Below are 13,380 nucleotides of genomic sequence, written 5' to 3'. Positions count from 1 at the left end.
AATTGTTTTTACTCACTTTTCGAAAGGTAAATTAAATGTTCATCTTAGTAATTAGTAACTGAGTGATCAGAAAGTTATCTCAAAACGTTTTATGTTTTAAGCATTTTAACCCCTTAAGGACACATGACGTGTGTGACATGTCATGATTCCCTTTTATTCCAGAAGCTTGGTCCTTAAGGGGTTAAAGGACACGTTGGGTAAATTTGCCCAACATTTTTGTTTGGTCCAGAAGTCCAGTCCTGGGGATTTTATTTTGTATTTAACACTTTGGGTGGGAAATCTCAAATTTAACTCTGCAGGAGCAGTTTTTATTAATTTATTTCTTCATTTTCTGTACCCCGAAAGGCAGAACACGTTCTCCAGGATTATTTGAAGGAAATTGAACCAATGGAAGAAATTATTAAACAGACCGAGAAAAAGTTATCAGGTGATTTTTTTTAATCTTTATCCTTTTTCATAAATATATAAACAATGTGTTTGTGTACATAAAGCGTAACGATGTAAAACATATTGTTCTGGCTGATATCTGAAATCTTCATTTAGATTACTTTTATAAAAATCCTAAAATGTTGCAGTGAATTTGACTTTATTTACATTATTATTTATATTTAATCTATGAGAGCAGTGATTAGAGATCAGTAAATATATATTTTTTGGCATTTTAGACATTAGTTATTCACCGTGGTTTTTAAACTCTAGAACGCGACTGCTGTCTGAATTTCGAATGTTGCTCTAACCATCCAGAACATTGCAACTCTCCAAATTCAGCCCAATGCACATTCCCAGCTTTAAACCTGCCAAACCGAGCCTGATGGTGGAATTACAGTGTCCTGACTATGTATTTATTATTATTATTTATATAGCACCAGCAAATTCCATAGCGCTGTATAACAGTTTCCAGCAAACGACAACAGAGAAAGTGTTCTTCTTGAGCTGATGGTAGATTCCAGTCATTTGGATGTACAGCATGGTCTAACATTTAGCAAACTGAGTCTTTTAATTTCAGTCTCTTTCTGGTTTCAGAGAAAAAGAACCAAGAATATAAAGTGGATAATATGACTGACACCGGCCAGCTCTCCAGATATATCAGTAATTACCGGCTGGAGAACAGGAACTATGACAGCATTCTCATACAAATGATTGGCTTTGTTGGTCATGGGAAGTCATCGCTTGTCAATTCCTGTTTATACGCAATGAGTAGTAAGGGCTTCCAGGACCGGGCTGGAGAAGGTAGAACTAATGAGGCTGAAACAATGATTAGAAAGGCGTACCCACTGACAGAGACCATGGTTCTCGTGGACAACCCAGGCTTCACCAAGCTGGATTCCTGTGAAATTTTTGCTCAGCTCAGTAGGTTCCCAGTTTGAAGAATTCTGGTTGTAAAATATATATATATTTTTCCCAGTTATATAATGACACGAAATAACAAGAATGAACATAATACAGGGAATAAAATATTTATATTATTAGTAACTGTCTGTTACTTTACATTATTTTCTGTTAGACTTATATATTTACTTATATTTCTGTGTAATATCTATATACTATATTAATTGTTGATATTAGTAAATTAATCACAATTGTGACAGATATTTTATTTCTCTAAATTTTGTGTATTTTCAGATAACTGTGTGGGATTGAGCAAAGACATGGTTTGGGGTGTAAATGAAGGATTGGAGCCAATAACTGAACGGAAGGTTAACAAACCTGACATTATAGTGCCAGTCCTTATACACAGGTAACTGTCATATAATATATAATAAAATAATGTCAGTCCTTATACACAGGTAACAGTCATATAATATATAATAAATAGTGCCAGTCCTTATACACAGGTAACAGTCATATAATATATAATAAAATAATGCCAGTCCTTATACACAGGTAACAGTCATATAATATATAATAAAATAATGCCAGTCCTTATACACAGGTAACAGTCATATAATATATAATAAATAATGCCAGTCCTTATACACAGGTAACAGTCATATAATATATAATAAATAATGCCAGTCCTTATACACAGGTAACAGTCATATAATATATAATAAAATAATGCCAGTCCTTATACACAGGTAACAGTCATATAATATATAATAAAATAATGCCAGTCCTTATACACAGGTAACAGTCATATAATATATAATAAATAATGCCAGTCCTTATACACAGGTAACTGTCATATAATATATAATAAAATAATGCCAGTCCTTATACACAGGTAACAGTCATATAATATATAATAAATAATGCCAGTCCTTATACACAGGTAATAGTCATATAATATATAATAAATAATGCCAGTCCTTATACACAGGTAATAGTCATATAATATATAATAAAATAATGCCAGTCCTTATACACAGGTAACTGTCATATAATATATAATAAATAATGCCAGTCCTTATAAACAGGTAACAGTCATATAATATATAATAAATAGTGCCAGTCCTTATACAGAGGTAACAGTCATATAATATATAATAAAATAATGCCAGTCCTTATACACAGGTAACAGTCATATAATATATAATAAAATAATGCCAGTCCTTATACACAGGTAACTGTCATATAATATATAATAAATAATGTCAGTCCTTATACACAGGTAACAGTCATATAATATATAATAAATAATGCCAGTCCTTATACACAGGTAACAGTCATATAATATATAATAAATAATGCCAGTCCTTATACACAGGTAATAGTCATATAATATATAATAAAATAATGCCAGTCCTTATACACAGGTAACTGTCATATAATATATAATAAATAATGCCAGTCCTTATACACAGGTAACAGTCATATAATATATAATAAATAGTGCCAGTCCTTATACACAGGTAACAGTCATATAATATATAATAAAATAATGCCAGTCCTTATACACAGGTAACAGTCATATAATATATAATAAAATAATGCCAGTCCTTATACACAGGTAACTGTCATATAATATATAATAAATAATGTCAGTCCTTATACACAGGTAACAGTCATATAATATATAATAAATAATGCCAGTCCTTATACACAGGTAACAGTCATATAATATATAATAAAATAATGCCAGTCCTTATACACAGGTAACAGTCATATAATATATAATAAAATAATGCCAGTCCTTATACACAGGTAACAGTCATATAATATATAATAAAATAATGCCAGTCCTTATACACAGGTAACAGTCATATAATATATAATAAAATAATGCCAGTCCTTATACACAGGTAATAGTCATATAATATATAATAAAATAATGCCAGTCCTTATACACAGGTAACAGTCATATAATATATAATAAAATAGTGCCAGTCCTTATACACAGGTAACAGTCATATAATATATAATAAATAGTGCCAGTCCTTATACACAGGTAATAGTCATATAATATATAATAAAATAATGCCAGTCCTTATACACAGGTAACAGTCAGATAATATATAATAAAATAATGCCAGTCCTTATACACAGGTAACTGTCATATAATATATAATAAATAATGCCAGTCCTTATACACAGGTAACAGGCATATAATATATAATAAAATAATGCCAGTCCTTATACACAGGTAACAGTCATATAATATATAATAAAATAATGCCAGTCCTTATACACAGGTAACAGTCATTTAATATATAATAAAATAGTGCCAGTCCTTATACACAGGTAACAGTCATATAATATATAATAAATAGTGCCAGTCCTTATACACAGGTAATAGTCATATAATATATAATAAAATAATGCCAGTCCTTATACACAGGTAACAGTCATATAATATGTAATAAATAATGCCAGTCCTTATACACAGGTAACAGTCATATAATATATAATAAATAATGCCAGTCCTTATACACAGGTAATAGTCATATAATATATAATAAAATAATGTCAGTCCTTATACACAGGTAACAGTCATATAATATATAACAAAATAGTGCCAGTCCTTATACACAGGTAACAGTCATATAATATATAATAAATAATGCCAGTCCTTATACACAGGTAACAGTCATATAATATATAATAAATAGTGCCAGTCCTTATACACAGGTAATAGTCATATAATATATAATAAAATAATGCCAGTCCTTATACACAGGTAACTGTCATATAATATATAATAAATAATGCCAGTCCTTATACAGAGGTAACAGTCATATAATATATAATAAATAATGCCAGTCCTTATACACAGGTAACAGTCATATAATATATAATAAATAATGCCAGTCCTTATACACAGGTAATAGTCATATAATATATAATAAAATAATGTCAGTCCTTATACACAGGTAACAGTCATATAATATATAATAAATAATGCCAGTCCTTATACACAGGTAACAGTCATATCATATATATTAAATAATGCCAGTCCTTATACACAGGTAACAGTCAGATAATATATAATAAATAATGCCAGTCCTTATACACAGGGAACAGTCATATAATATATAATAAAATAATGCCAGTCCTTATACACGGGTAACAGTCATATAATATATAATAAATAATGTCAGTCCTTATACACAGGTAACAGTAATATAATATATAATAAAATAATGTCAGTCCTTATACACAGGTAATAGTCATATAATATATAATAAATAATGCCAGTCCTTATACACAGGTAATAGTCATATAATATGTAATAAATAATGCCAGTCCTTATACACAGGTAATAGTCATATAATATGTAATAAATAATGCCAGTCCTTATACAGAGGTAACAGTCATATAATATATAATAAATAATGCCAGTCCTTATACACAGGTAACAGTCATATAATATATAATAAAATAATGCCAGTCCTTATACACAGGTAACTGTCATATAATATATAATAAATAATGCCAGTCCTTATACACAGGTAATAGTCATATAATATGTAATAAATAATGCCAGTCCTTATACAGAGGTAACAGTCATAATATATAATAAATAATGCCAGTCCTTATACACAGGTAACAGTCATATAATATATAATAAAATAATGCCAGTCCTTATACACAGGTAACAGTCATATAATATATAATAAATAGTGCCAGTCCTTATACACAGGTAATAGTCATATAATATATAATAAAATAATGCCAGTCCTTATACACAGGTAACTGTCATATAATATATAATAAATAGTGCCAGTCCTTATACACAGGTAATAGTCATTTAATATATAATAAAATAATGTCAGTCCTTATACACAGGTAACAGTCATATAATATATAATAAAATAATGCCAGTCCTTATACACAGGTAACTGTCATATAATATATAATAAATAATGCCAGTCCTTATACACAGGTAATAGTCATATAATATGTAATAAATAATGCCAGTCCTTATACAGAGGTAACAGTCATATAATATATAATAAATAATGCCAGTCCTTATACACAGGTAACAGTCATATAATATATAATAAAATAATGCCAGTCCTTATACACAGGTAACAGTCATACAATATATAATAAAATAATGCCAGTCCTTATACACAGGTAACAGTCATATAATATATAATAAATAGTGCCAGTCCTTATACACAGGTAATAGTCATATAATATATAATAAAATAATGCCAGTCCTTATACACAGGTAACTGTCATATAATATATAATAAATAGTGCCAGTCCTTATACACAGGTAATAGTCATTTAATATATAATAAAATAATGTCAGTCCTTATACACAGGTAACAGTCATATAATATATAATAAAATAATGCCAGTCCTTATACACAGGTAACTGTCATATAATATATAATAAAATAATGCCAGTCCTTATACACAGGTAACTGTCATATAATATATAATAAAATAATGCCAGTCCTTATACACAGGTAACTGTCATATAATATATAATACAATAATGCCAGTCCTTATACACAGGTAACAGTCATATAATATATAATAAAATAATGCCAGTCCTTATACACAGGTAACTGTCATATAATATATAATAAATAGTGCCGGGTCTCTCTCTCTCTCTCTCTCTCTCTCTCTCTCTCTCGTTGTATCCCCCAAACTAGGACTATTCCAGTGATATGTATTTCGTGTTTCTTTTTATTTATTTTTTTAGTGCGAAATATTCTTTAAATGATCAGGAATTTACCAGCATGAAAGAACTTATTACCAGCTCTCACAAACGGAGCAGTAAGTACAGCCACCTACACCCTTACATACTGACCCCCCCCCCAGAGAGTGGCAGCTTCAATCAAAGCAGCATTATTGATAACAAAGCAGATATCCTCTGAGATTAACCATTTACAGCCCTAAAGGCTCACTAAGGCATGATCACATATTTCCAGAGACCAAATATGGGCAAGTCATTTACCATTAAGTGTTATTTAATTGGGGTGAAAGGGTGCAGGGCCATTGATGTACCATAGATAGACTGTGCCAGCGATGAGCAAGGCTGCCATGCACACTGAAAGCACCGTACTGCCATCTAAGCTGGCCGTCTGCAGAGCTCAATGGAAGTGGGTGTAAATTCTCTACAATGACCGTGTGCTGCCAGCTGTGTGCGTAATAATTCACTCAAACTGCACTGTGCTCCATTGGTGCTCCATTACTGAGGCAGAACCCGAGTAAAAGCAAGATAGGTCCCGAATTGGGCTGTCTCGCAGGGTCCAGGACTGGAGGTTAGAGTGGAATTAATGGGCACATTAGAATTTCTCTTTGTAGATCATTATGTTTCATAATTTCCTCTTGTCACCTCCCTCCTTACCTACCGAGCGTTTTACTGCCGTTAGGATTATGCAGCATTCACCCACAAATCTAGGTTAGCCCAGAGAGATAGTAACGTGTTACCAGTCCCTAGAGGTGGCCGGGCTTAACGTATGAAACGGAGGTAGAATGATGACGATACAGGCCCGGCCAAGGGAGAACAGAATAGCAGCATAATGAGCCATGGTCAGGTCTGGAGAAGTCTGGTTGGTCATTACACACACCAAAGTTAAAAAACCGAATAAGAGAGACACCAATGAACGTACTCAGGTTACTACAGACAATGACAGGTCAGACAGGGTTTTATAACCTTATTGTCCTGCATCAACGGAATGATGCCAAAATGGTAATGAGTGTCCTCACCTAATTGACGCCATGCCTATGTGTCATATTTGGGCAAATGGCTGCTATGGGTGACGTGGTCTGAATCTGTCTCGACAAGAACATATTTTGCATAAATAGGTGATTTTAAGCAACCTTGTAAGATTTAAACCTATTTATTCATGTGTGGGCTGTTCCTTAATTGGTATTCTGGAATCACGCATCGCATCATTTTCATGATGATGGAACAAAAAGGGGCATTCCCTGTCAAAGCTGTCATCAGAATGATGCACAACATCCCATCATATAATAAGATGACATCAGAATGATGCACAACATTCCATCATATAATAAGATGACATCAGAATAATGCACAACATTCCATCATATAATAAGATGACATCAGAATAATGCACAACATTCCATCATATAATAAGATAACATCAGAATGATGCACAACATTCCATCATATAATAAGATGACAACAGAATGATGCACAACATTCCATCATATAATAAGATGACATCAGAATGATGCACAACATTCCATCATATAATAAGATGACATCAGAATGATGCACAACATTCCATCATATAATAAGATGACATCAGAATGATGCACAACATTCCATCATATAATAAGATGACATCAGAATGATGCACAACATTCCATCATATAATAAGATGACAACAGAATGATGCACAACATTCCATCATATAATAAGATGACATCAGAATAATGCACAACATTCCATCATATAATAAGATGACAACAGAATGATGCACAACATTCCATCATATAATAAGATGACATCAGAATGATGCACAACATTCCATCATATAATAAGATGACATCAGAATGATGCACAACATTCCATCATATAATAAGATGACATCAGAATAATGCACAACATTCCATCATATAATAAGATAACATCAGAATGATGCACAACATTCCATCATATAATAAGATGACAACAGAATGATGCACAACATTCCATCATATAATAAGATGACATCAGAATGATGCACAACATTCCATCATATAATAAGATGTCATCAGAATGATGCACAACATTCCATCATATAATAAGATGACATCAGAATGATGCACAACATTCCATCATATAATAAGATGTCATCAGAATGATGCACAACATTCCATCATATAATAAGATGACATCAGAATGATGCACAACATTCCATCATATAATAAGATGACATCAGAATGATGCACAACATTCCATCATATAATAAGATGTCATCAGAATGATGCACAACATTCCATCATATAATAAGATGTCATCAGAATGATGCACAACATTCCATCATATAATAAGATGACATCAGAATGATGCACAACATTCCATCATATAATAAGATGTCATCAGAATGATGCACAACATTCCATCATATAATAAGATGACATCAGAATGATGCACAACATTCCATCATATAATAAGATGTCATCAGAATGATGCACAACATTCCATCATATAATAAGATGTCATCAGAATGATGCACAACATTCCATCATATAATAAGATGACATCAGAATGATGCACAGCATTCCATCATATAATAAGATGACATCAGAATGATGCACAACATTCCATCATATAATAAGATGTCATCAGAATGATGCACAACATTCCATCATATAATAAGATGTCATCAGAATGATGCACAACATTCCATCATATAATAAGATGTCATCAGAATAATGCACAACATTCCATCATATAATAAGATGACATCAGAAGGATGCACAACATTCCAACATATAATAAGATGACAGCAGAATGATGCACAACATTCCATCATATAATAAGATGACATCAGAATGATGCACAACATTCCATCATATAATAAGATGTCATCAGAATGATGCACAACATTCCATCATATAATAAGATGACATCAGAAGGATGCACAACATTCCATCATATAATAAGATGACATCAGAATGATGCACAACATTCCATCATATAATAAGATGACATCAGAATGATGCACAACATTCCATCATATAATAAGATGTCATCAGAATGATGCACAACATTCCATCATATAATAAGATGACATCAGAATGATGCACAACATTCCATCATATAATAAGATGACATCAGAATGATGCACAACATTCCATCATATAATAAGATGTCATCAGAATGATGCACAACATTCCATCATATAATAAGATGACATCAGAATGATGCACAACATTCCATCATATAATAAGATGTCATCAGAATGATGCACAACATTCCATCATATAATAAGATGACATCAGAATGATGCACAACATTCCATCATATAATAAGATGTCATCAGAATGATGCACAACATTCCATCATATAATAAGATGTCATCAGAATGATGCACAACATTCCATCATATAATAAGATGTCATCAGAATGATGCACAACATTCCATCATATAATAAGATGACATCAGAATGATGCACAACATTCCATCATATAATAAGATGACATCAGAATGATGCACAACATTCCATCATATAATAAGATGTCATCAGAATGATGCACAACATTCCATCATATAATAAGATGTCATCAGAATGATGCACAACATTCCATCATATAATAAGATGTCATCAGAATAATGCACAACATTCCATCATATAATAAGATGACATCAGAATAATGCACAACATTCCATCATATAATAAGATAACATCAGAATGATGCACAACATTCCATCATATAATAAGATGACAACAGAATGATGCACAACATTCCATCATATAATAAGATGACATCAGAATGATGCACAACATTCCATCATATAATAAGATGACATCAGAATAATGCACAACATTCCATCATATAATAAGATAACATCAGAATGATGCACAACATTCCATCATATAATAAGATGACAACAGAATGATGCACAACATTCCATCATATAATAAGATGACATCAGAATGATGCACAACATTCCATCATATAATAAGATGTCATCAGAATGATGCACAACATTCCATCATATAATAAGATGACATCAGAATGATGCACAACATTCCATCATATAATAAGATGACATCAGAATGATGCACAACATTCCATCATATAATAAGATGTCATCAGAATGATGCACAACATTCCATCATATAATAAGATGACATCAGAATGATGCACAACATTCCATCATATAATAAGATGACATCAGAATGATGCACAACATTCCATCATATAATAAGATGTCATCAGAATGATGCACACCATTCCATCATATAATAAGATGTCATCAGAATGATGCACAACATTCCATCATATAATAAGATGTCATCAGAATGATGCACAACATTCCATCATATAATAAGATGTCATCAGAATGATGCACAACATTCCATCATATAATAAGATGTCATCAGAATAATGCACAACATTCCATCATATAATAAGATGACATCAGAAGGATGCACAACATTCCAACATATAATAAGATGACAGCAGAATGATGCACAACATTCCATCATATAATAAGATGACATCAGAATTATGCACAACATTCCATCATATAATAAGATGTCATCAGAATGATGCACAACATTCCATCATATAATAAGATGACATCAGAAGGATGCACAACATTCCATCATATAATAAGATGACATCAGAATGATGCACAACATTCCATCATATAATAAGATCACATCAGAATGATGCACAACATTCCATCATATAATAAGATGTCATCAGAATGATGCACAACATTCCATCATATAATAAGATGACATCAGAATGATGCACAACATTCCATCATATAATAAGATGACATCAGAATGATGCACACCATTCCATCATATAATAAGATGACATCAGAATGATGCACAACATTCCATCATATAATAAGATGACATCAGAATGATGCACACCATTCCATCATATAATAAGATGACATCAGAATGATGCACAACATTCCATCATATAATAAGATGACATCAGAATGATGCACAACATTCCATCATATAATAAGATGTCATCAGAATGATGCACAACATTCCATCATATAATAAGATGACATCAGCATGATGAACAACATTCCATCATATAATAAGATGACATCAGAATGATGCACACCATTTCATCATATAATAAGATGACATCAGAATTATGCACAACATTCCATCATATAATAAGATGTCATCAGAATGATGCACAACATTCCATCATATAATAAGATGACATCAGAAGGATGCACAACATTCCATCATATAATAAGATGACATCAGAATGATGCACAACATTCCATCATATAATAAGATCACATCAGAATGATGCACAACATTCCATCATATAATAAGATGTCATCAGAATGATGCACAACATTCCATCATATAATAAGATGACATCAGAATGATGCACAACATTCCATCATATAATAAGATGACATCAGAATGATGCACACCATTCCATCATATAATAAGATGACATCAGAATGATGCACAACATTCCATCATATAATAAGATGACATCAGAATGATGCACAACATTCCATCATATAATAAGATGTCATCAGAATGATGCACAACATTCCATCATATAATAAGATGACATCAGCATGATGAACAACATTCCATCATATAATAAGATGACATCAGAATGATGCACACCATTTCATCATATAATAAGATGACATCAGAATGATGCACAACATTCCATCATATAATAAGATGACATCAGAATGATGCACAACATTCCATCATATAATAAGATGACATCAGAATGATGCACAACATTCCATCATATAATAAGATGACATCAGAATGATGCACAACATTCCATCATATAATAAGATGACATCAGCATGATGAACAACATTCCATCATATAATAAGATGACATCAGAATGATGCACACCATTCCATCATATAATAAGATGACATCAGAATGATGCACAACATTCCATCATATATTAAGATGTCATCAGAATGATGCACAACATTCCATCATATAATAAGATGTCATCAGAATGATGCACAACATTCCATCATATAATAAGATGACATCAGAATGATGCACAACATTCCATCATATAATAAGATGACATCAGAAGGATGCACAACATTCCAACATATAATAAGATGACAGCAGAATGATGCACAACATTCCATCATATAATAAGATGACATCAGAATGATGCACAACATTCCATCATATAATAAGATGTCATCAGAATGATGCACAACATTCCATCATATAATAAGATGACATCAGAATGATGCACAACATTCCATCATATAATAAGATGTCATCAGAATGATGCACAACATTCCATCATATAATAAGATGACATCAGAATGATGCACAACATTCCATCATATAATAAGATGACATCAGAATGATGCACAACATTCCATCATATAATAAGATGACATCAGAATGATGCACAACATTCCATCATATAATAAGATGTCATCAGAATGATGCACAACATTCCATCAAATAATAAGATGACATCAGAATGATGCACAACATTCCATCATATAATAAGATGACATCAGAATGATGCACACCATTCCATCATATAATAAGATGTCATCAGAATGATGCACAACATTCCATCATATAATAAGATGACATCAGAATGATGCACAACATTCCATCATATAATAAGATGACATCAGAATGATGCACAACATTCCATCATATAATAAGATGTCATCAGAATGATGCACAACATTCCATCATATAATAAGATGTCATCAGAATGATGCACAACATTCCATCATATAATAAGATGTCATCAGAATAATGCACAACAGTCCATCATATAATAAGATGACATCAGAAGGATGCACAACATTCCAACATATAATAAGATGACAGCAGAATGATGCACAACATTCCATCATATAATAAGATGACATCAGAATTATGCACAACATTCCATCATATAATAAGATGTCATCAGAATGATGCACAACATTCCATCATATAATAAGATGACATCAGAAGGATGCACAACATTCCATCATATAATAAGATGACATCAGAATGATGCACAACATTCCATCATATAATAAGATCACATCAGAATGATGCACAACATTCCATCATATAATAAGATGTCATCAGAATGATGCACAACATTCCATCATATAATAAGATGACATCAGAATGATGCACAACATTCCATCATATAATAAGATGACATCAGAATGATGCACACCATTCCATCATATAATAAGATGACATCAGAATGATGCACAACATTCCATCATATAATAAGATGACATCAGAATGATGCACAACATTCCATCATATAATAAGATGTCATCAGAATGA

General features: G+C 31.8%; 1 protein-coding gene across 1 annotated transcript in view; it reads left to right on the top strand.

The window, feature by feature from the left end:
• Positions 1-13,380, top strand: part of LOC134572089 (guanylate-binding protein 3-like) — a 33,435-nt gene that overhangs the window by 18,073 nt on the left and 1,982 nt on the right. The window contains exons 9-12 of the mRNA XM_063430901.1: positions 346-427; positions 1,024-1,350; positions 1,624-1,738; positions 6,098-6,171. Of these exons, the coding sequence (XP_063286971.1) occupies positions 346-427; positions 1,024-1,350; positions 1,624-1,738; positions 6,098-6,171 (598 nt within the window). The remainder of the gene's footprint in view (positions 1-345; positions 428-1,023; positions 1,351-1,623; positions 1,739-6,097; positions 6,172-13,380) is intronic.

This window comes from Pelobates fuscus, chromosome 8 (genome assembly GCF_036172605.1).
Source record: "Pelobates fuscus isolate aPelFus1 chromosome 8, aPelFus1.pri, whole genome shotgun sequence".
NCBI lineage: Eukaryota > Metazoa > Chordata > Amphibia > Anura > Pelobatidae > Pelobates > Pelobates fuscus.
The sequence above is the reverse complement of the archived record's forward strand: the minus strand, read 5'-3'. Positions and strand labels throughout refer to the sequence as shown.